General features: G+C 39.2%; 1 protein-coding gene across 3 annotated transcripts; it reads right to left on the bottom strand.

The window, feature by feature from the left end:
- Positions 1–1,871: 1,871 nt before the first annotated feature.
- Positions 1,872–25,189, bottom strand: TMPO (thymopoietin). Of its 3 annotated transcripts, XM_050323437.1 has the most exons (9): positions 24,782–25,189; positions 15,469–15,595; positions 13,694–13,849; positions 12,018–12,118; positions 7,189–7,308; positions 6,988–7,083; positions 6,320–6,430; positions 5,011–5,105; positions 1,872–3,747 (listed from the first exon to the last, which is right to left on the bottom strand). In XM_050323437.1, the coding sequence occupies exons 1-9, from the start codon at positions 25,025–25,027 to the stop codon at positions 3,456–3,458; spliced, it is 1,344 nt and encodes a 447-aa protein (XP_050179394.1). In that variant the 5' UTR covers positions 25,028–25,189; the 3' UTR covers positions 1,872–3,455. The 3 variants fall into 3 exon arrangements, with proteins under 3 accessions (XP_050179394.1, XP_050179395.1, XP_050179396.1); XM_050323438.1 differs by lacking the exons at positions 6,988–7,083; positions 7,189–7,308 and having other exon boundaries at positions 24,782–25,183; XM_050323439.1 differs by lacking the exons at positions 6,320–6,430; positions 6,988–7,083; positions 7,189–7,308 and having other exon boundaries at positions 24,782–25,179.
- Positions 25,190–25,824: the final 635 nt, after the last annotated feature.

Below are 25,824 nucleotides of genomic sequence, written 5' to 3'. Positions count from 1 at the left end.
CTACTACATCTGTCATAGCTTGCTGTTGCACTGGTGCAAAGCAGCCTGGTACACTCCCTCTGGAGAAAGAAAACCAAAGCTCACAGAACAGTTTTAGACAATGACAGGTAGACTTACCAAACACACACTAAAAGCCATAATAACAGACAACAAAGGGTATGCTGTAACACCTCTATTTGTAAACGCAAAATTAAAAATTATACATCACAACCCACCCCTGTATCTATTTCAATCAGTCAGATGAAGTTTTAAATATTTTTAAAGCGCTTCAGCCCAATATGATAGGATATTTTGTCCACAAAACCATCTGAGAAGATAATTAGCAGGAAATTTTAATACCACAAAGGGGGTTGTAAGTTATGTCACAAGAAACAAACCAAAACACACATAGACCAAGCCTAGGAGGGACACAAAATCATTCTGAAGGGCAGTACTGAGCATGCTCTTATAGTAAGTAAAGATATTCCTTCACACTGTTTCCTATATAAATACAAATCAAGGTTCCAAAACACACAGAACTTAAATTCACGATCCTTGAGAGTTTCTTGCCTCAGACACTACTCTTCTAGTCTCACCATGGATCACATGCCATAAAATTAAGTCTTAAAACTGCAAATGAAAATCCTCTAGTGATTTGCAGCCTGATCCAAGCTCCTGAGACACGTTAAAAGATAATCACACAATTTAAAGGGAAAAACACAAGCTCTGTGTTAGCTCTAATTCAAACAGGTAAATCAAGACCTGCCATGTTTTCAGCACAGCATTCTGAGCAGTATGATCAATCATGAGAACAAACCCCACCAAACTCAAAACAACACTGTTATGCCCATTAATTTTCACAGACCTTTCCTAGGCTTTTTGTAGCCCTTGCCCCAAAAAGGACTTCAACAATACTTAAGTACATCAGAACTCTATTATAATTTTTGCAACTGAATTTTGGATACTGCTCCATAAAATTGCTCTATTTTGTGATTGGTTCTGCAAGTTTAACCTGCCTTTGTCTAGAAGATGAACTAATGGAACAAAAGTGAAAGTGTATAAAAGGAAAAAAAACCCACCAGCTCCTATTGCTTCAGCACTTTGATACAAAGACTACAGTATACTTGTATACTTCAGCATAACTTACACAGCAGTATATAGGCCTTAAGCAGAAGATACAACTATTCAGCTAATAGCTAATACTACATGTGTTACTCTTAGAATAATATGTATAGCTTTAAGTATGCTGGAAAATCCGTATGTGGGGACAGGGGAGGAAGGAAGAGAAATGTCTTAGTCTCAGGGATATTTCACACCATTAAATGCCTCAAGTATAACAATCCTGTTAATTTCTTGAAGATGAACTGTCTTCCAACTACAACTGACTTACATGTAGGTTACTTTAAGGACTTACGCAGAAAATTCCTTACCATCTGTGAAGTAACACTGAAGTTGTGAGGATTTTCCATAACAGTGCAAAAATGAAAGAATCATGAAATTAGTTGCATCGCAGTTCAGTTTGTGGTTTGTTTTTAATTAAATGATGCTAATAGTATCCCTGAAGAAGGTCAACTGAAAGTATTTCATGTAACTAGAAGAGAAAGATGTATTTCACGTTAAAACATGCAGCAAAGTTGCGTGAGATAATTTAAAGTGAAAAGGAAGTTCCTTAAGCATTGAAAAGCAAATGAAGGCTAGCTTCTCCTCCCATCCAAATTAAAGGTCTAATATAGGCTAAAGGATTATGGTGCAAAACTCTTATAGTGCAAGAATGCTGAATATTCCTCCCGCCAAGTGACGTGAACTGATTTAACTATTAGATTTTTAACACTGTTTTTTCAGTATGGAAGACTGTAGCAGCACAAAATGACACCACTGATACATCAGCTGTCTTGCTTTTCCTGCCTTTCAGCAATGCATTTATTTTGATAAGGAAAATCCACACACATTAAAATCATTTTTATTTTTCTGCATTTTTGACACCAAAAGTGAATGTCTTATGTTACAATTTTCTATAGGATGGACACAAGGGTAGCTATTTAGATTACTCAAAAAAGCAGTTTAGAAGGAAAAAAAACATGAAACAGCAAAAAAAAACCCCAAAACTATTGCTTTGCTACAAATTACCGTGTTTGTCCCAAAGTTCACAGAAAGTAAAGCTTCCCCATTGCTATAGTCTACACAATAATTGTACCTAGAGTAAAAAGATATTGACTATTAACTAATGTTCTCAGCTTTTTATAAGTAGCACTTTAAGAATAAGTAGTATGATTTATTGCAATTTTGTACCAAGCAGTAAGACTTAACATCTGTATGCTGCAGATTTAAGCACACCAAAAATGTATACATTCACTTTAAAAAAATTGTTGCTTATCACTCTTCATTGGTAGTAGTGAAGTCAGCTGCCTGCTCAACCAAGTTACACAATAGAGAGTGTTTCAGCATGCTTCCACTGAGAAAAATAGTCAACTGCATGAAAGTAGTAAATCTCACCTTAGAAGATGAAACTGTAGCAGAAAATGCAGCAATGCCCTCTTCATACAAGAATAAAACTTCATATGGAATTTTCACACTTTGAGAATACTTCTCTACATGAATATTCAAAGATAATCACATAAAGCTGTGTTGGAAAGACCTCGCTTTTTTTAAAAAAGAAAAAAGATCACTGCTTAAATTGGAATTTGGACTACTTCAGATAACTTTGACCCAAAAAAGTATTTTAGGAGCAAATTATATTGATGCAATTTTTATTTTCCACACATTACTAATAAATAAGTTCCTCTAAGACGTCTCTTGCCAATTAGATTTGTATTCAGTTCCTACAACACTGTAAGCACTAAAATGAAGGGATACATTTAAATGAAGTTACACTTAAACAGTTACTAGTATGATACTAAGACTTTTACAGAAATGCAAACAGGTTTACAGTTACATTTACTAAAAAGTTACAGTAATCTACAGAAAAGGTTGTTGTTGTACTCTCCCTACATCCTAAGAGACAAATTCAAACTGCTACTGAAAAAATGCATACAGAAATGCATTTCCCTTTATCCCATGTTAAAATCCTCCTCCACTATAATCTAGAGATAGAAGTACAACTTCTTTTCTGTACAAAGGAAAAGCTTTAAAAACACAGCTTCACATTTTACTACATTTTTGCCCTTCTCAGCTTCCAAGTTCTTGCAAAAACAAATATACATTTTCTCAAAAGTGAATTTAAAGGATGTCCACATTAAAAAAATAAAGCCTACAAAAAGTTCAAAGATTTAAAAAAATGTTACTCCTATGGCAGTGATCTCCTACTAGTCCAAAGTCCAGAAAGTTACCGATGTCCATTTAATATTATCTTCATTTATCCAATTTATCAAGTTCCAATCACATTATTTGTAAGAAGTCCTTGAGCCGATGAGAGGGCAGAAGAGTTCTCTACAATTAAAAATAGGAGATCAAATCGGGTGTGCCTTTCAGAAAGATATTCATTTGGCACTTCCCGGAGAGACAATATTCAGGTATCTAGAGAAAGGATTTTCTTGATTAGTTTCCATTGACTGATAAACCAAAAACAGGAAGACTGAAACAACAACAAAGAGAAGAACTTTTATCCACAGGGGAACGGAGCGTTCTTTTTTTGTTGGTAGTTTCTCCGACTTGATGTCAGTCGAGGTACCATACTTTTCAACATATTTAGAGAAACTTTCATCCATTCTGAAGTCACTGTGCTCTATAGGCCGGCTAGCAGCTCCTTTGATTGGTCTACGGCAGCTAGCACTGTTAATTAAAAAAACCAAATTGAAATATTGCATATTTAAAAGACCAATCTAAAGTACACAGGAAAGTTTTAGTATAATTAAAGAATGAAATTATTTCCAGTGAATTCAGTACCTGAAATATCCATCAAACTCCCAAAATAGTAATGATAGATATGTTAATCATTCAGTGTTCAAACAAACACCCCTTAAAAAATTCTCAAATGCCACGTTACCCTATCCACATAAAAGGATCGTAACTGGCAATAAAACTCTACGAAGTGTCTCTATTTGCTTCTTTAATGATCACTTATGCAGCCCTGCTGGAATTTCTAAACATAAGATTATCTCTGGCCAATAAAATATCTTCTGATGGCTAAAGCCAATACACAGAGCCAGAAGACAAAGTAGTAAGGATTAAAAAAACCACATATGTTGCCAAATCCTTGCAGACAAGGAGCACACATGCACAATTTTTATTTAAAAAGTAGTATAGATTTAACTAGGCCTCAAAAACAAGAGAAAGCAAACCTGAGTGGTCAGCAATACACCACAGTAGTAGTAACTGGTACTATGTATCTTCCTTATGGTTCAGACTTTATGCAATTGTGTTTAAACTGAAGCTCTAATTAATATGTTGGAAACAAAGGAGATGTTTTCACATCTTAACACAAGGAAACTCTCTCATTCTCTAAACAGGGCAGAGTTTTTTGAATTGCCTAATTAACCAAAGGGTTCCTTCAATTTTTTTTAAATATAAAGTTGCACACAAAAATGTAATAGCCCTTCCTAGATGCTGTTATTCATATTAAGAGTAATCTTTGACTACAACTGGACTGCTACTTAAAGAAAAAGGTAGGGTATCTGAAAATTCTTTTCGGCTTTGCAAAAGAAAACTCAAATATATGCTGGGAGATTTTTTACCTTAATTTAACAGCAGGCCTAATGGAGTTGCATCTAGCCCAAAACCTGAATACTGCAAGTCATTACCACAGAAAAGCACTTTCCCTTTAACTTCCAGCATCCAGAAGTTCCAATAACAATTGCTATTATATGCAACCCTGTTTTCCCTCCCCCAATTTAAATAAAGACTGAGCTATTTTGGCTAACAAAACTTGTATACAGAACAGCAGAAATTGGTGGTCATCAAAAGTGTCATTGAGCCAAGGTGCAAAAACTGTTCCTCAGAAATCTATCAATATAATCAAAAGATTATATTGATATAATTCAGCTTAAACTGGTTTAAGAGAACTGAGAAACAAGCCCCCATAAACCTTAGAAATACCTAATTCCTGTAGGTGTTGATGCTTCATATGGGAACATTTCTTTCAGAATATCCCTTTCTATTTTTCTTTCTTCTGTAGCAGTTCTCTCCAGCACCTAGTAAGTCAAAAACAGTTAGAGGCCAAGCAGACAGAAAAACAAAAAGCTTCTGCATAGCTATCTCAGTGACCACAACCATGTGCAATTTGTAAGAATGAATGAGTCACCCAGTGATATTCAGAAAGTTTAATTCTTGCGTTTAAGAATTTCATTTAACCTTAATTATTGGCAGAAGTCTGGTCACTTCTGGTATCTTAAAGCATTCGGTGATCTCCTCAGTTTCCTTTAAGATAAAGAATATATTGTATACATGCTATACACCTGCCAGCCAATGATGTAGATGATTAAAAAAAGACTTAACCATCACCTCTATCATGGCTGTGTTGAGCAGCTCACAAGACTGGTTGTAGTGAACATGATTAAAAAGGCACTGATGTGGGCAATCTGTCTCTTCTTGCTGTAATAAACAACCCCATAGCACAGTAAAATACTGACAGAAAAAAACATCAGCAGCTTGGAACAGAACATCAACTTTTCCCACAACCTTCTATTTGATAAATAAGTCTACGTTCCAGTCATATTTTAAATGAAGTGTTAATAGAAGTTTTATCTACAGTAACTGCATGAAGCAATGAACTCCACTGAAATTCAGACAAGCATTATCTTGCAATGTAAAATTCCACAATATTACAGTATTACATTAACGCAATTACATATACTTGCAGGTGCTTTAGACAGTTCTCCAAGAGATATAGTTTTGACAGTCTGAATAGGTTAACAGTAAAAGAATTATTTTCTTTCTTGATAACTGACAGAAATCTACAGATGCTTTTTAATTCAAGTGTTTGGTCTAAAGTAATTCTACTATTTGATTCCCTAAATTAAAGCACAGTGCGTTTTTGCAGGACAGGCTGATCTACAAGATCAAAGGTAGATAGCCCAATTCTGCTCTATTTTGAGCTATTCAAAGAATTTAAAGAAAAAAAATCATTTTGTTCAGAAAAAGAGCAGCAAACAGAAATAACACATCAAAACGTATTTGTCTTAGGAAAAAGAAAAAAAGATTTTCACACACACACACCCTAAATCTGAGAGGGGAAGATAAAATTAAGTTTATACTCTCTCATGTCATGTGACAACACTAGTTTATATTGACTGTCACCTGGGCAATAACATCCTCCACCCCCTCTGTAGTCAGAAGTAAGCACATCCACACAAGAATTTTGTTCACAAAGAGTAAGCAAGAGCAATCTAAGTTTTAATTTATTTACTTCGGCTGTCATCAGTGGTTTCTTTGGTGTTCTTCTGGGCATGTCTGAGAGTTCACTGACTGACAGTGTAGGAGCTGCATGCTTGAAATTTCCAGGCACCCTATTGACAACCTGCCGAGATTCAAAATTGTTCACACTCAGAGACAGCCAAGATACAAAATGAAAGGGGGCAAGGTGGCAGAACCAAACAACAAAACCTTATGTGCATTGAATATATGTGAATGCATATGAATATGAATATTGCATGTTAGGAGTTAACTCAAGAAGGTTATGTAACAGATACTCTGAAATAAGCACAGGAAACATACAGCTTATCATTCCAAGTAGTTTCTTTTAAGCCACTGAGAACCATAAAAGCTGTTTAGTTCACAAGAAAAGCCAAACTTAAAAGCAAATATTAAATAAATTAAGAAAAGTATCTAAGCTTTTAAAGTGCTTCTTTTCAATCCTTCCCCCCAAAAGACATCAGATGGGACCTAAGTGTCTACCTAGTCCCATTTCAAAGTAAACAGCATTAGGTACCAGACACTGAACGTGTGGTTTCAAAGACTACTTTCCTTAAAAGAGTCTTTGATCTGTCCAAAACAGAATGATTCTGTCAGTGAAGATACAATACAGAAGAATGCCACTTGCACCATTGATTAAACATATTTACTAAGCATATTTACTAGGGTCTCGTTGCTTGAAGTCAATATAGTTTCAGCTATGGGAGTACTCTCTGATATAACAGCATCATCTATAGGCAACTGTGCTGTAGCTTCCACCTGTTTGTTTAAAACAAACAAAAGAAAACAATTGAATAAAATAGCCACTGGGACCCTAACAGTGAGAAGAAAAAAAAACTTGTCTTAAAATAAGCCTCTCATCACCCTTTTTCTTGGTGTTCTTCTTGATACTCTTGTAGACTCCCTAGAAAATGCCTGGAGAGGTCCACTTTTTGAAGATCCACTTGTCCAGACAGTCTCAGTAACTTCATCTTGAGAATAGCTCTATTCAAGCATCAAACACATGATCACATACATGAAAACCAGCTGCCAACGTTGGATAGTCACAACCAAAAGCCAAAATAGCATGCATACTCCAAAAGCAACATGTCTACAATCAAAAAAAGTGGATCCTAATACATTTAATAATGAATACCTAGCTAGATTAGTAGAGCTGACCACAATACTTACAACATTAGAGTACATTATTGTTCAAATACAGAACTGAGTAGATAATGCCCAACAGTAAAAACTGCTACTTTGCTCACTGCAATAGAGTGAGCTAACTAATACTGTGAGCAGTTACATCAAGTCATCGGCAGACAACGCGAAGCTTTCAGGTCCATTACATTACCTGCCTACACACACACACAAAATAAAGTCTCTGAGCATAAGCAGAAAGTATCCCCTTCTTCTCTATACACTTAGGGCTCTGTTCTCTCAAGTAGAGATAGGAATGGTTTATTGGCAGCCACCTACATTTCAACAGGAACTAATCTCTCGGGGTCAGGGGCCTCCACAAGGGTCATGGGGAGATACTTCATAATCTTGAAAGGTTCCACATACAGAGGTGAAACTAACAATTCTCACATAACAATAGGCTTAAAAAATGAAGCCTGACACAAATCTTTACAAATCTAAGTAACAACATAAAGTGCCAAACTTTTATAGTCATTAACAAATACGGATCACTCCCTATGCTTTCTTTCAAGTTTTATGATGAAAAGAAAATATCCTCCTCAAAACTAATCCCAGGAGGGAAAGGGAGATGAGGGCCTGCTTCTTCTAGATTACATATAAAATTTTCCTTTTTACTTGGTTAAGTTTAAAAATAAAAATTGTTACTTTGCTTTAACTGAAATCTTTGCATATCAACACCTCATACAGTGACATATTAGCAAGTTCTTGGAAGTCACACTCAGTTCTGATCGAAGTTACGCACACTGGTACAATTGTCAGTTACAGGTCCAACACCAGAAGTAACTTCACTAGAACACTATTAGCCCCAAAACAGTGCGTTAAGAGAACAGGCTATTTATTTAATGAGAGGGAACAGTGAAAGTAGAAGCTAAGCAGTTTTATGATTCTGTGATGAGTTCTATATTATAGCAACTGCATACCCAGCAGAGGGAGCACAAGTGTTTCACTTATTCTGAAGTCACTGAAGTACTTTAAAAAAAATAAATGCACAAACCTCAGGTCCAAACAGATTCAGGTGTTTTGTACAGAATTGTAGATTTTGGCCTAATTCCCAAAAATTCTTTACAATTTAAGCAGACTTCTGATGAAATATCTTACAACCCCTCTTTAAATATTCACCAGGCACTGCCCTCTCTTCCTTAAGAAACATTTAACCTGCAATGTACAATCGTGGCTCCCCACCTCAACCTCATACACTTTCTATTTGAGAGGTGTTCTTTAGAAGCTTTGGGAACAACACTAATTTCAGAGTGGTTCGAACACAGTCCACTGAAGAAGGCAGTAAAACAATCCTCTCATCCTAATAGCAGAAAGCTCCCCATTCCAGACTGACCAAGAATTACTTATCTTCTAATGAGAAGTTAAAAGTACTTCACTAATAACTGCCTCTCTGTGTTCTTCAGATGCTTCAGTAGTGTGTTTTAAGTACCAAGTTTCAATTTTTTTCTTGCATGAAAAGTCTAGGAAAAAACAAGAATCTACTGCATAAGACCCAACCATACTTCAGCAATGCATAGTCAACAAACAAAATAATAATAAAAAGGAAATAAAAACTGTTGTCTATATAGTTATCCTCACTGTCAACTGAGCTGGCCTCTAGCCCTATTAGAATGTAACACTTATTTAGTGACACCCTGTATGTAACCAGAGAAACTACAATGGTGTGGTATACAAGCACTGTTCAGCATGTGCTTTTTTAACTGTCATACTACTCACGAGCAGCAAAGCTACAGTTTGTGACTTCACCTCAGTTATCATTTACAAAGCTTTTTATTGGGTGTATGCCACATAAAATTTGTATGTCCGCAGTTGCAATGCTGCCTGTTTTAATAAACCAACAATCCAGGTACTCAAAAAAAAAAAAAAAAAAACCCAGAGGAAGGAGGAGTGGAACACAGCACATGCAGAATGTCACTTTACAAAGTCTCAAGGAAAGAGAGTAGTTGTACATTACTCTTTAAAATTTATTGTTTAGCCTGCCTCTTTTTGTCTACTGCCATTTACTGAGGCCTCAGAGTATATATATAGAGTTTGAACTCTATATTCACCTACCGGATTAGAAGGGGGCATTCAAACTAGGGGTTTCTGCCAACTTTTCCAGTTCACTATGAAGAGGTAATTAAACATAATTAAAGACAAACAGCTGAGCTCAAGTTCATCCAGCCCTCCTCTGCTAACTGACTGATAAGCCCCATAAGCCTGCTCAACCTCCCCACCCCATTTCTCTTGCAGCAGTCTGCTTAGTGACTATATGCACTCTCTTCTCAAGAGAAGAGCAACACCTCTCCTCACCAAAGGACAGACAATCTTGTCAGCTGTCTAGTCTGGACTAAAACTAGGACTGCACAGGACCTAGAAGTAACTAGGCGGTCTGCTCACACCACACTGCCCACCACTCTTCAGAGCCTCAAAATCTTTGAGCCAATGCTGCACAGTGCATGACAACTGCAATAATTCTGCAAAACGAGTATAGTCCCTTGACATACTAGTTGAAAACCCAAGATCAAACTCCATAGAAGAAGGAAAACACCTCCGAACTTCTCCATCTTTATGTTTTATTCTCATCAAAATATATAACTACACACATTTGCTAGCCAAAATCATTGAGTTGTTTTTGGCTTCAAGAAAATTTTTGCTGGAGGTGGGTGGGGTGTTTGTTAGGGTTTTTTAGATGTTGCTTTTTGTTGGTTTTTTGTTTGTTTGTTTGTTTTTGTAACACAGCAATCAGGAGTTGAAAGGTAAAAGGTTTAACAAGATAGAGTTACATTTTCTGAGGAACTGGACATAATTTTGAAATTAGATCAATTTTTGATTAATCAAGTGATATTCCTTTGATTAACTACTGGTAATTAGAATATGTAAGTTGCAAAATATTGCATCTACACTGCACATGGAAGATTGCAAGACAAAACAGGTAATAACCTAATACAGTGAAACAGAATGACCAAAAATTTAGTAAACGGTCAACACTTGAAAATACAATGAAAATACCTCAGTATATATCTCTTGCCTTTTATTCTGTAAGTGGGTTCCTGAAGACCAGAATTTTTGTTTGTTCATAGCAGAATTAAGTATCTTTATTACACTAAATCTGGCAAGGATTTCTGGCTGAATAGCAATTTAGAAAAAAAGTAATTCTTAAACTACAAGAATCTAAAGATTCAGATGTCCATTATGAAGACCATCACAAGCAGAAGTTGCCTGAATAAGTTAAGGAACATTTGGTGTGTTGAATTATGTGTGCATTTTGATTTGTAGAAATGAAATCTGTTCAGCCTGTACTCTAAAAATCCAATTTAAAAAAACGGAACTAGTTCTAGATCCCTATAACTCTACTGTATTACCCAAGATCACACAGAAAATGATAAGGTAAAGCATTTTACCTCCTTTAAGGGACATTCATAGTAAAAGCATGTTTATATACACATACTATCTAAATTGCAAGTATCTAGCATTTACCACGAAGTATTAAGAAAGGTCACTGTGATATGCTAAAATACACCAAGCAATTAAAAAGTCAGATTCTAGGTCACTGTATGCTTTTATACAAGTCCTTTACTGTAGCAAAACCTCTCTACTTATTGGTCAGATGAAAACATTATTAAGACCCTAAGTAACCTAAGCTGGGGAACAGTGTATTTAGTGACACTGTCACTGTCACATCACCAAAACAAATCAGCCAACAACTACCAAATCCAGAATTGAGCAGTTTGAAAACCTGAGGGGCTTCTGTAAAATTCCTCTTTCATCAAAACAACAGAACTAATATTATTTTCAAGTAAAGGACAAGTGGTACATGCAAGATCTAAACTTGTTATTATTTTTCTTCTTAGGAGCAGCTTTTAAACAAATTCATGTCTATCTAGTATTGCTACTACAAACACAGTTGAAGAAAAAATATTATATATACCTAGTATATGCATGTACAAACACACACCTATGCATATACTGAAATGCATTACTTCATGTATTATATTTAAATGAGTCATTACAGATTTACTTAAAATGCATACATATGTCCATAGATATCAAACCATATATATATGTAATTGATGAATATGTATGTATTTAAAAACATTTTTTAAAAATCAAAAAAACCACTCATTTTTCCAAACCTTTTTTCCTTGAGAAACTGCTGCTTTTATTAAATTGAGTTGATCACAAACATCCAACAGGATGACATCAGCCCACGTGACTTAAAAACCTGTCAGGTTTCCAAAACTAAACATGTTAAGGTTGCCTACTATTCTTCTCTAGGAGGTGCTATAGCAGCTGGCAAGTCAGACTAGAACATTAAATTCAAACTTTGAACATTATCAGACAGGCTAAAAATGGCAGCTATAGTTAATTCACAAGATTTTCATGCTGTATTAGAACAGGCTTTCTGAAAGAACTTTTAAAAAACAGCATTAGCTCACTTAGTCAAATGCGATTATGTTAAAAGTAGTAAGGTGTTTAGTGAGCACATCACCTGCAGTTAGTAGCTGTTCCATATACCACTAAATTAAACATACCTGGTTGTGTTCAACAACTCTTTTTTGTTTGAGTGCTACTGGTGTCTTCGTCCGGGCTTTCAGTGATTCTCTCTTCTCAAGCATCAGCTCAGTCTTCGGATCTGCAACCAGGTTTAATATAACTAGTTTCTATAGTACTACTGGTTGTTGTACTAGTTGAAAACAATTGTATTTTAATAAAAATTCATTTTAAGAGGCAACAAACTCTGAGTTACCATTTCCTTATAAAGCTGTGAGAAACAGGTATGTTTCTCCATTAAATGTAGAAGAACAAAAACTTTTGAAGAATAACTTGAAAATTATTTTGAAACACTGACCCAAGTATTTACATTTTGTCCTAAAAATTCTATATTTCAGATAAGCTTTGACCAATCCAGCAGTTCCATTTAGAAACTGGTATCAAATTGAAATTCCTTTAACTGAAGTACCACTTCTACGATTGGTTGGAGTATGGGTATTGAAGCTTTTCAACCTCGTTTGATGTTGTTAGCTTTGTTTCTGTTAAAATGTCCTTTTATATAAAACTCTGGTTTTGACACCATAGGAAGGCAAGTGGTTAGCAGTCATCTTATCAATAAGAGAATGTATTATTTCCACTGCTTTTCTAAAATCTTAATAGCATTACACCAACATATTTAGGGATTATTTATAGAAACTTTTTATTTTGGTGGGGGTAGAAGGGGAGTGTTTGGGTTTGAGGCTTTTCCCCAGAGTTTGAACAGCTCAGTAATTAGATAAAGCATTTGTAACTATAAGGGTAGCTTATAGTTACCAGTTGTGACTGGGCTCTTGGCTGTTCCAAAAACAAATATATCAATCTCTAACATCCCTTCCCCCTTGAAAGTGCAAGAGAGAAAAGTTGAAAAACAAGCCCAAATATGCATGGGAGATCAATCAAATTACTAACTGTAATTCAACCCTTTCTGTCTCTACCTCCATAAAATTCCTGTAAAGACAAAAAACTACACACACCTAAAAAAAACAACAAAACCACCAACCAACCAACCAAAAAAAACCCCACAACACCCCAAAACCAAACCACACTATAAATAAGCATCTTTTAACATTCCATTCATGTCACTCTTTAAAGCCTATACTTTTATTTTTTGTAAGATGTATGATGGTGTGATTTGGGTTCCACTTCCCCCACTACACTTTGATACAAACTTGATATTAAAACCAGAAAAAAAAACACACACAGGACCAACCAATCAACCCACCCCAAACTAAGTCCATGAGGAACAGAGCATAAAAGGCATTGAGCCATAAGTGAGAGACATTAAAAAAAAAGTACAAAAGTTTAATAAGCAAACATTCATTCGCTATCCCATGCTAAACTGCTGTGAGCACCATAAGACAAAATTGCACTGGTACTTAAGCATGAACTACAAAGAACACCTTAACACCTCATACACAGTTCTCTATCTCTCAGATTTACAGGCTCCAGTCTGGTGCAAATGGATCAAAGTTCAGTAGCAAAAAAGTTTCATTACCCAGAACAGGCACCTGGATCACTGTGCTAGAACTGCGTGATGAAGCACATGACTCACATGGTCCACAGCAGTACCTACAGCCTCACCTAACAGCAAGACTGTACCCTCTTTAGGTATTTCTACTGCAAGTATTATTGATATATAACTTGAATCATTCCCATGCAAGTTTTACTTTAGTCCTACCTTCTTCATTGTCACTGTACTGGTCAGAATCATTGTTTCCATTCTGTCTGGTGTTCTCAGTAGTTGGAATAGCTGGGAGAGGCACAGGTGCCTTCAGTTCAGGACCTTGCTCCATCAGTTTCAACAGCTTTTTCTCATAAAGTTTCCTAGTAGTAGCTATAACAAAGGAAGAATACATGCTAAAGATACAGTTTTCATCTTTCCTGAACTGATTGATAGAACTTGATTACCTATTCCTTGGGAATATTATTTATTTTTAATCAGTTTGTATGGCCCAGAATACATACCTCTAGGTACATAACTCTGCTTCTAAGGCTTCTAACTTTTTGGTTTAAGAGAGTTTTTAGATAACTTTAGACCTCTCTGTACACTGAAAGTTATGAAAACTAAACCAATGGAAAGGGAATTTACCTGCTTCTTAAGATGTTTCATATGCTGCAATACATAAGATTTTATGCCCTCATAAAAAATGTAGTGAGTCTGAAATTTCAAGGGCAACAGTTTCCATGCAGATTGCACAATTATTCTCTTAATTCCTTTACCCTGGAATTAATGCCCCTTCAACCTTAGCCTGCGCCTTGTTGGCAAATTCAGTCCAATAAGCATCAGAGATGGTGCAAGCAAGCAGGAACAACAGAACTTTGTTTGCTGGATCTAGCCATTAGGTTGGTTCACTTGATCTATGAGGACAGATCTTGAAGAAGTATCAAGTCTAGCACACACTTCCACATCAGGACTGTGCTGGCAAGTCTGTAGAGGTGATTGGTGCCTGAGCTGCAGAAAAAAAAAATTCTAACCTCTAGAATTTTTCAGATAAGAGGAAACAACACTTAAAAAGAAGTGGCAGACTCAAGAAACAGAATCCATACCATCTAAGAACTAAAGGTTTTTAATTAGACCAAATTTGAACATCTTTCCAGTGGACTGCATAGGTTCTTGAGTTTTGCAGATCTGCAACCTGTTCCTCTTGGATGGTATTCATGGGAAAGCATACAGAATCAGCTAACTGAAAATAATATGCATAAGACTTTGAATACATACAGGACTGCAGGCTCCATCACTGACATTTTCATCCACCTAGGATTTCAAGGACATTCCACAGAAGGCTCAGCATGCTACAGACAACAATCTTTTTCTGAAGAGTTGTGAAATCAAATCCCCTTGCCATTAGGCTAGTGCACAATCTGAAAGGCAAGGTGCTTTGATCCCACATCACAGATGAGAGCTCCAGGCAGGAGATTAGGCTGGGGTCAGGACTACTCCTGATATAGACCAGCACGAAGGACGGAACGCTGGGCTCAAAGGGCCAGAAAAAGACATCGGCAAAGAAAAACATTACTGCACAATGCAGCGAGTAGGAAACGCTCTAGGGAAAGGGAAGCTCCCTGTTCTCATTCTGCTCTCAATGCTATTAGGTTATTATGTAAGATGTATTTTCTATTTAAGTGGGCCCAGATCTCAACCTCTGTATCAGAAGACCTAATTACCCCAGCACTGAACTTTAACTAATAGTTACACAGCTTCAGAACAGAAGTTGGAACATCTCCAGCTGGCCTAGAGCACAAGAGGAACAAACTGCAGACTTGCCTACACTGCAATGCTTCAAAGTCTTCTCAATGTAAATAGTTCGGTGAAAACATCCTAAGTGGGAAGTAGTATTGAAACAGCACTGGTATTAATAAGTAACTCTGTCAGAGGAGCTTAGAGCACTCACAAGTGAGGTTTAGTGAGAAATATGTTGAACAGATGAGTATCTGCTAGTTCAGTTGACCTACCTACAATTGGGCCAGGATTTATTCCATACTTCACAAGTTGCTCTTGAAGGTCTTCATTACTCATCTCTGTTATATCTAGATCATCCTTCTCCTCTGGCCTGGGTTTGTCAGTTTTCTTTGTAGCTTTCTGTGAGTGTATGAGGGAGAAATGAGAGATAGAGGGTTTACAGTTAATACAGAACACATCTTTTTCTTCTAAGGGAATAAGAAGATATAAGAGTACTAAACATATAAACCCAGAAAAAAGTCATTATATTCTCCCTCCCCCTATTAAATCCCATGTGAAACAGTACAAACATTAACACCTACTAAACAAACATGGCCAAGTTTCCTACTTAGAAAGGAAACACCCATTACAAACCTCCTCTAAAGTAAAAAAAAAACAAACAAAACTAACCAACCAAACAAAAAAACCAACATCTCTTACTCATTATTATGGTCGTATGTTTGAATTTGAAGTTCAAGTATACAGTGGGAGGGGATTGCTTTCATATGACTGAAAAAGTAAGTTTCTAGCTATTTCACCATCACTACACTAAACTACAAATATTTATGTCCCATTGGCATTTCTTTGCATCATTTTTCTACCTAGTTGGTCAACATTTCTTCCTCTAATGATATGGAACAAGTTCTTCAGTATCTACATCCTCTCAACCAACTTTCCAAAACCCCTATTCCTACTTGTCTTAGCATTCTAGGCAAAATCAGAAACAATCTCAAATTTTCAAAATCCTGCCTGTCTGCTTAAGCCTCTGCTACTGTAGCTCTAACAAATTCTAAACCCAACTCTGGCAACACTACTTTAAACAGTTGGCAATGCACCACCACCACATACAGATGGTTATCAAAATAATCTGCCGAGATGCTACTCCTAAATTAACAGTTTCTGCTAGATCCCAACAGAGTAATCACAACATTTCTTCAACTTGGGAAGCCCCTACTATTATAACAGCCATTTCAAGCTTCAAAATTTGGAAGAAAGTGAAGAGGTAAGACATAAAGTATGTTTAGGATTTGCATGCTCTCAACTCAGAAAGATCTTGATACTGCTTTGAAATAAGTTGTATTTGTATTTCAAAATTGTAGGATATGAACAGAAACAATTTCTACACTTAATATTTTTCTCAGCTTGGCTGCCCAGAGGCAAACCAACCTGGGTTTTCTGGTATTAACCAAAGACTAGAATTCCAAATACAAATTAGCTGTAACACTCAGTCACAATTAACAGGTCTTTTTCTTGTTGCATTTTGTAAGATAGAATCAAAACACTAGGTGACTGACATGAGTCAACAGTATCTAGCTAGGCATTAATGCCAGTTCAATATTTGTTTGCATGTAAACCTGGTCTTGCCTCAAGTATCTTGGTATTTTAAAGTTAAGCAGGGACTGTATGAGGATATATATATTATAAATATAACTAACTATATATATATATATAAAAAAATATAACTGACTCCAGGTTTTCCTCTAACTCCTAGATTTTGAATATCCCAGCATGATGAAAAAAATCAGCTGCTGTAAAGAAGAAATATCATAAACTCTTGGAATAGACTGCAAGCAGTCTGAAGAAAGTACAGGGTCATTGAAGTGGCAGATTTGACTAAAGACAGATTTACAATTCACTTCAATCATTCCATTCCAAATTACTTTTTGAAGCAACAGAGCCTACTTACATAGTACACAAAAAACAAACAACCTGCAGCTATATGAGACTTTTATTCACTTTTGAATGTGTTGGTCATAACACTATTCCAAGTTAAGTATCACATTAACTTGAATTTCATATTCAGTGCATTTTTTCTGGACTACTGAACTGCCTAAACAGTGGGGAAAAAAAAGAGTTCCAAAACAAATGCTAGGTGTTCTTGTTGAGATCTGTTTAGACTATTGATAGCTCTGAGGTTTGCACAGATCACCAAGCAGATTAACCAAGATGCTATTCTGTATTTCAGAAGAAAACTACCATGGTGCAGGAAATCAACTTTCCAATGACACTTTAAAGAAACTGGAAACCTAATTTAACCTATCTCTGCCTTTGTATCACTTAGAGACCACAGAAGATACTATGACAATATACACCAGAAGCACTACTCAGCATTCTACTGGATGCTTTACAGAAATATTAACTATCAAAAATCTAACTGCAAGTAATGAGAACTAGAGTATTCTAGCACAAGTAAGCTCATACTTCATGGTATCTTCGAGTTTGGTTTTTTTTTCCCTTCCAAATACTATTCCACTTTTTCCTGCACTACTATCACACATAGAGACCATCAGAATAATCAGTTTCAGCAGAGAAAAAGGGCAGGGAAAAGGTGAACAAAGTTGAAGTAATCTATGTTCTTCAATAATTGGAACAGATGCATTGATTATCTTGTGCTCTTCAAGGTCACAACTTTTACTTTTGAACACCTGTTCTCTTAAGTGCAGAAGCAAATGATCTCACTTGTACAAGTACAAAGTTGCCATTTAATCATTCACTGGACCACAAGATCAGTCCCTAGCCATGTAAGGCAGGATAGAAGAATTTCTCTCATACCTTGACTGTGGTATGACAGCATTAACCTCAGCAACAACATTATCTCTAATTACCACTACTATTACAGTATAAAGCACCACTACACTTCCTGTGCATCAGGACAACTTGACCATTGGACTATGCCATGAGACAGATCAGAAGAGCTAGCTTTAAAATTTATCACTGCAAGTTAAAAAACAATCAAACAAACAACAACAAAAACACACACACAAATTTTCCTGGTCTGGTGACCACTGGTAAAATTTGTCTTACTGTGGTACAGAGGTGAAGTGCCTAAAATGAGATTGTGGTAATACCCAGAATTTGCCAAAGTAAGGTGGTGCCACTGATCACTTTGCACATAATGTAAATATTTTTGCAATATACCATATACCCTGATCAATAAATCCTTATCTGAAGATCACCTAATTCCATCCAGAGCTAGTAGCATTAAAAACATATTTCCAGTCACTGCTATTTTACAGAAAACGAAACATGGAAAAGGATCTGCATACTTCACTTGAGAGAGATTTGTTCCTACCAAAGAGATGGCAATTTGGTAGTAGTATCTGCCAGGTTCAGGTTCATATTACCCAGGAACCACATCTTTAAAATAAGTACTGTAGTGAAATATAATCATGGGGCTGCCACATAGCATTCTCAGTACTAGGGCCACAGAAAAACAAGAGCACAAGAGAAGTTCATCTTCTCTGAGTATCATCTCTTGACTGCACAAAGCTTTACCATGTTTCCATTAACAAGAGCAGAAGACACAAGGGATCAGAATTCAGACTTGGAAGCTACCTACCTCACCTTTGCCATTCCTGCTGAATAGAAATTAACAGCCACAGACCAGTTTATCAGGAATATTGACAAGCACCTGTACTAGTCCCAGCACTATTCCAAAGGCAAGCATAAGTAACATCTTGAAGAAGCTATTAAATAATATAAACAACTATGGGACATCATCAAAAGCAGCATTTTCAAATCCCAAGGTAAACAGTACCTACATCAGGATACACAATGATTTTAATCCCAAACATGTACAGCTTCATCACTAGAAGGTGAAATGGTCAGGGCCTATTTACTGTTTCTCTGAATGAGGTTAAGATAGGATAAAGAAAGCCCAAATCACACCAACAGAATGCTCTTCAATTCTCCAGTTTGCAGAGTTTTCTCTGCTAACAAATAAATATTTCTCAGGAGAGGTGAAGATAAGGAACTGCATATGTGAAGCATTAATAATAGACTTACACTGTGAAATAGAGAGGTCTTTGTTTCCCTTGTACTTTTTATTATACCATACACAAATATTTCCTGCAGTAGAACTCTCATTTTAAAAACCAAAAACGAAGTTCTTCTCAACTTTTAACCTCAAAGGCCTGGAGACACTTACCAAAAGCTACAGGACAGACAAAATAAACAACGGAAAGGAAATTATGCAGCAGCAATTCAAAGATCCTGATACACATAACTTAAAGAACCTTTTAAGCAGCTAGTAAGTGCCAGACTTAGAACTTTCAAGCCTAAGTACAATAACAGTCCCAAATGGTAAGATTAGGGACTACTCAACTCTTTCACCTTCTCCCTTCATATGCTGGGTTCCAGTGAAGGGAATGTACCCACTCTGAAAGCAGATGAATGCTATATAATGAAGAGTTGTTTCCAGAAACAACTCTTTCCCTTAGGTGAAAAAGTAAAAATTCACAACAAAAAAAAACAAATAAAGAAACCAAACTAACAGGTGGGTCTCATAGCTCAATTAACTGAATGCTGACCTGGAGATCTGATATGCACTGCTAGACAAAAATTACTTCAATGGGTTTCTTTTATTTAAATATAACTGCAATTATTACACCAGCACTCTAACAAGCTTATCTCCTTAGTTCATGAGTCTAGAATTGCAGAAAGTCTGAAGGTGCAGAGCAGCATGGCAAGACTTCTCACAGTAGTGGGAATTACTTTGGTCATCCCTCCCCTACTGCCCACAGCTGTCACTCAGCCAGCAGATGACTGCCATTTAAAAGGCCGCAAAGGATTTAATCTGTATTCTTGGTCACATTTGTACAGCACATCATAATCAAGACATACAGCCACACAGGAAACACCAAACAGATTTTCTTCCTTCGCATATATGCTTTACATTAACTCACCTATCCGAGCACACAGTTTCACTTTCCACACACCTAATCTCATAAATTACCTTCTCTTTTCCAATAGGGAAGGGGTTGAAGCCGTAGTTACCTCAGCTACAGATATTATCACTGCCACACCATTCTCACGATAAAGGGCTGAAGCTAGGTCTTAACTTACTTGGCTACTTGATTAGCACAAAAAAACCCCAAACAAACAAAACTAAAAAACCCAACTAACGAACCCAAACATCTTTACTTGATAGGTCTCTTACAAACTTTCATCAAAGAGGTCCATGTGATTTCATCATACCTTCACCGACAGATCTGAGGAGGAGACATCTGACTGATCTTTTTCAAATCATCACTTTAAAGGTCAAAAATTTCACTCAATGTGTTTTAGAAGAAATTCTTCCAGGACATGAAATACATCAAATAGTAAAGTCATAATAACCCACACATTCTAAGCTCTGAACAGTTCCTGTTTGGCAACAGCATCAAGACAGTATTTTCAGCGTGTGTTTTAAGATAAGGGCACTAGAGAGGCAAGAATGCAATTTCATTGTTACTTTCGAGCTCAGTCCTGATATTCAGCCCTTAACTAAACAGGACCAGGGGCATCCAGATACACATGGTTCCCCCTGCAGCAAACAGGTGTCCCGCATACCCAAACACTGTCCTCACATACCACTATGCTAAACAAGCTTAGGAAAAAAAGTTGTTCACAGACATTAGCAGAGCTAGAGAAGCTGACTCTTCCAGGCAATGTTATCAGACTGAGGCAAGAATAGACATGGTTTTAAAAGCTTTTCCTCTCCTAGTAAGAGTATACAACTAACGTGAGATATATATTCTTGGGCTAAATTTAGTGTTAAATAAAGTTGTGCTGAAAAGAGTGGTGCATTCAAAAGGCATCATTTGTAGCACAATTAAAACTATGGGGTATTGTCTCTGCATGGCTTTTATCAATAGAAAATGTGCACCTAAATGCATTCTCAAATGCCCAGAACTTAGGAAAAAAGAACACTAAAATGACAGTGCAGACAGGTTAAAATGACTAATGATTCCAGCAATATCAAAACACTAACTTCCAAGAGACTATCTAGAGACTAACACTAACTATCAAGAGACCTGGTTTCGCCTTCAGTGGCTGGAGCACAGATATTCGGAGTATCCCTTTGAACTTGTCTATTTCACGAGAAGCAGTGCCTTCCCCTCTTCAGGATCCGTGGGTTAGCCGACTGGTCCCGTAAGCTGCCGACCCAACTCTATCAGCAGCAGCCGCGGCCTCGCCCCCGCACACGCGGCTCCTCCGCGGGCCGCCGGCCCCGCAGCGCCCCCTGCCGCCCAGCGCCGCCGGCGAGGCCGCACCCGCTCTACCCTCCGGCTGCCCCACACAGACACGGGCACTGAACTCCAGCGGGCTGCAGGACCACAGAGGGTTACAGCTGTTTGCTCTCAATAAGGGGAACGGTGAAATGGCCCAGAGCGGGATGGGAGAAATCCCAGTGACCAGTAAACCCATCCAGCGTCCACCACCAAGTCAGGACCACCCTTACTCAGGTCAACACAAAATCTCCATTACAATATTCTTTTTCCACACCAAAAGCCATATTAAGGAATATATTATGCCATAAAGTAAGGACAGAGTGCTTTTTGACTGTAATCTCAACCCTTTCAGAGAAGCTAAGCAAGAGAGAATTGCTGTCAAGACTGTTGGCCTTCAGCAGGCAGCACGCAGTTAAGCACTGACAACTGTTGTGTTGGTATTACTACTGAAAAAGCAAACTTCAGAAAAACGAGGTTATGTCTCACTTGTGTTGCTCTTCTCCATTCAAAAATAACACATCTCTGCTCCAAAAGTAATTCTGTCCCTTTACTGCTTCTCCCTCTAAGCAGCTGGCATGTATTCATTCATTCATTCCAAGTGAGAGTGAGTCTTCACTCCCAAATCAGTTTGTTAGGGGTTTTTTGATTGTTTATTACTGCTTGGTTTGGGTGGAGTTTTTTAAGGTTTGTAGAATATTATGCTAGAGCCAGAGAAATACCAAATAAGGAGTAGGAGAAAGCACAGTGGGACAGAACCCTCCAAAATGCAAGCCTATGTAAGTGCTCTTTCAAACATTTTTTTTCAAGTTAATACTAGCGTTGACTGAGTCATCTGGATTGGAGAGACTTTTGCAACTTTCAAGTAAGCAATAGTAAACTTTTAGAGTGGTACAGGAAACACAGTCCACATTTTTTAATCCCATGGAAGATATCCTTGTAATGTAGTATTTTGGTGTTCTAGAAACATATTTAGTTGGCTGCCTGTAAGTTTGAAACAAATGGTTTAAAACTCCCCCAAGGTACACAAACCAATACTACAATTTCTCAGACAATTTCCTAATAAATATGGAGCTATTAAAGCATCACAGTTCTGTTAGTCACATCTCAACCTAACCTGTCATTAGGGCAGTACATATTATAAAGTACTTCTAATTCCCTTGTGCACCCAGTAAAAACTGTTTTCTAACCCTTTTAAATGTAAAACATAAAAGCAATGCCCAGTATAAAACAACAAATTTACACAGAGGAGTTTAGAGACAGAGGTTTGTTTCCAGAGCCTACTAAGTGACCCACAGGTAATATGGAATTCCTTTATTTTATTCCTCCTTTCCATAAGTGTTTGCAGTTCCAGCCACCTCTCTTTGCCTCTTATTTCCAGTTTCTTCTTATTCAGAGGTCTATGTGCTTCCCTTCCTACCCTCTCTTAATCTTATCAAGATATTTTGCTTTGTTTCCTCACCAGAATCCCAGTCTTCTGGGACGTCAGACTTCTTTCACTCTACCTCTCCCTTCCAAGTGTTCTGGGGACATGTAGATTACTCTTTTCAAAGGAGAGCTGATCAGAAAAGCATCCTTATGCCAGAAGGCATCAACAGAGACAACAGTTACTCAAGCTACATGCAGTTTCAGAACTTAAGCTGCACAAAGCAGGCAACAAGCATACATCCTCCAAGTTTGCTTGTTTTGCTTGGCAGGTATTGTTTGGGATTCTTCTGGGTGTTTTGGTTTGGGATTGGGTTTTTTGGGAGGGGGAAACAACACAACACAGGGCACAACGGACCCAAATCTCAACAACTATCACTAGAATGTTCGCTAAAGTTCTGGAAGTTATGATGATACAGTGTTCTTATATTAATACACAAGATAAGCACAAATAGCACAGAGCCTTCCAGACATTGTTAACAGCAGTGTAGGAGTACCACCCATTCTGTAAACATCAAAAAAGTCACCCTTAATTGTTTAAACTTAAGCACTCTGGAAAGGAAAAAATCATATCTAGGATAGAAACTTCAGCAGTTTCAAGACGTTCCTCCTCCAACAAGTGTGAAACAAGTCAGATCCAAGCTCATCCTATTTTACTCAAAAGCACCTTATCAGCGCTACCAGCAGACTGCTCTAAGCCAGCAAAGTGTCTAGTTCACTGTAAAGTTACTTCAGTGAATGCCAGGTAACTGTTTGAATTAGAGAGATGTTAAAAAGAGACAAATAACTTTGTTAGAAATCTCTTCCTCTTGAAGTTGCAGTTTTCAATTTCTTAATTCAAGAACTGGTTTTTTTGCCGTTTTTTGAAAGCTAGGGCACTGAAAGACCTTCAAAGGATTCCATTTCTCTGCACTCCCTTTACTAATGAGCTTTGAAAGATAGTATCTCATACAATTAAATACTTGTAATATCACACGCACCACAACTCCGGGAGCCGGCAATCAGTATCCAAGTCCTTACTCGCGACCAGACAGTTTAGAATTATCTGTTACAAGACTGCTTTCTCAATGTATACAAGTTTACAGACCACTTATTAAAAATTACGAAGGAAATCAAATTTTCCCAAAGAGAAAAATTCCAAACAGTATCAGCTCCCCCTCTTCCTTTACACGAAAAATTCAAAGAAAGAAAGTACAGTGGACGAACTGAAAATGCAGCAGAGGCCCTTTGCTATAAACACGTGCTTAGAGGTACCAGCGAGACATCTACGTTATGCAGACCCTCTTTACACTAAACAATCCACTTCATTAAGTGAAACCTCTGTTTCCCCACAGATTCCTCCTTTCATCTAGAGGTATTTACACCGCGTAGCGTTGCTGCAGTACAACCGAGACAGCTGACGGGAATCATCTCCCAGAGTAAGTTGCAACCTCGTGCGGTTCTCTCGCTTGGTTCCTCCAACACCGAAATTTTCTCCTCAGGAGACCGCCCGCCAAACCACAGCAAAGGCTTCCCAATTTAAAACCGGGGGCTGTCGCACCCTCCCACGCGCGGTCGCGCGGCCCTGCCCGGCTGGAGGGCCCCCCCGCACGGGCCCGTCGCTCCGAGGTAGGACGCGACCTGTAGGCGCAGTCGGCGGCCGCCCGACACCGACCCGCGGTCCCAGCTCGCCCCCTCGACGCGGTGGCCTCCGGGCAGCGCCGCTGCCGCTCTGCCCCGGCTGCTGGGACCGTCCCCGCCAGGCACAACCGCGCGCTCAGCCGAGCCCGAGGGTGCCCCGGTGCCTCACCGCGGTCCCCGTGCCGCGGCCGGCGGGCGAGAGCGGCCGCCCCGTTCGGGCGGGAAAGCGGGCCCGAGGCTGCCGGGAAGCCGCCGCGGCGCGGGAGGGAGGGAGGGAGGCGGCGGTACTCACCCGACCGGTGGCGGCAGCAGCGCCGCGGCTCCGGGCACCGAGAGGCGTGGGCTCCCGCTCCTCGTCGCTGGAGAAGTCGGGCTGCGCGACAGCGGGCGGGTTGCGGGCGGTGAGGTGCTGCAGGTAGAGCTGCACGTACACGTCCTTGCGCTGCTCGCCGCCCGGCAGGCTCACATTGTTAGCGATCAGCTCGCTCTTCAGCTTCTCCTTGGTCAGCACCGACGGGTCCGCCAGGAACTCGGGCATCGCCGCCGGCCACCGCCGCCGCCGCTCTCCCAGAAGAGGCAGCAACAAAGCGCGGGGAGAAGGGGCGGGGGAGCAGCAGGAGGAGGAGAAGGAGGACTCGCCTGCCCCGCGCCAGGGAACAGCTCCACAGCGGGCGGGCGCACACAGCGAGCGCTCCTTCGCAGCCGGCAATAAACCGCGCCCCGATTGGTGGGGAGGGGAAGGAAGCGGCCCCGCTATTGGCTGCCGGGCGGCAAAGGGGCGAGGCGCGCGGGCCCCGGCGGCGTTGGTGCTTTGCGCGAGGGACAGTCACGCAGTTTAAATTCGGCTCGGGCGGGAGAGGCGCGTGGGGCGGCGCTCGCGCGCGGGGCAGGGCGGGGCGGGGGGCGCTGCCCCTCACGGCGGCACCGCCCCCTCCCCGCGCGCCCGGGGGCCTTCCCGGGCCTTCCCAGCGCCCGCTCGGGTCACGGGCTGCGTTACCCCCCGCCGGGAAGGAACTGAGGAGCGAAGCGGGCTCTTAAGAAGATCCCAGTAACCTGCAGTGATCCCGGTCACCTGCCGCCGGCTCTGCCCGCGCCGCCGCCCCCCAGGGCTGTCCCCTTGGCAGAGCGATGGGCCGGGCGGGCACAGGAGCTGCCTCTCCCCCGGGATAACCGCGCTGGCCGCCGCCCGAGCGCGCCGCTGCGCCTGACCCGTTAGCTGTCGGCTCCAGAAGAAATCCAGCCGGGAAACCGGTAGCTAATCTGTTACTGCGACTGCTGCCGTTGCGTGACTTAAACGTTAGGGAAAAAAAAAAAGAATCGCATCTATAGTATCGC

The sequence above is a fragment of the Myiozetetes cayanensis genome, unplaced genomic scaffold (genome assembly GCF_022539395.1).
Source record: "Myiozetetes cayanensis isolate MyiCay16 unplaced genomic scaffold, myiCay2020 scf3, whole genome shotgun sequence".
NCBI lineage: Eukaryota > Metazoa > Chordata > Aves > Passeriformes > Tyrannidae > Myiozetetes > Myiozetetes cayanensis.
Note: the sequence above shows the minus strand (reverse complement) of the source record. Positions and strands in the feature narration are given on the sequence as shown.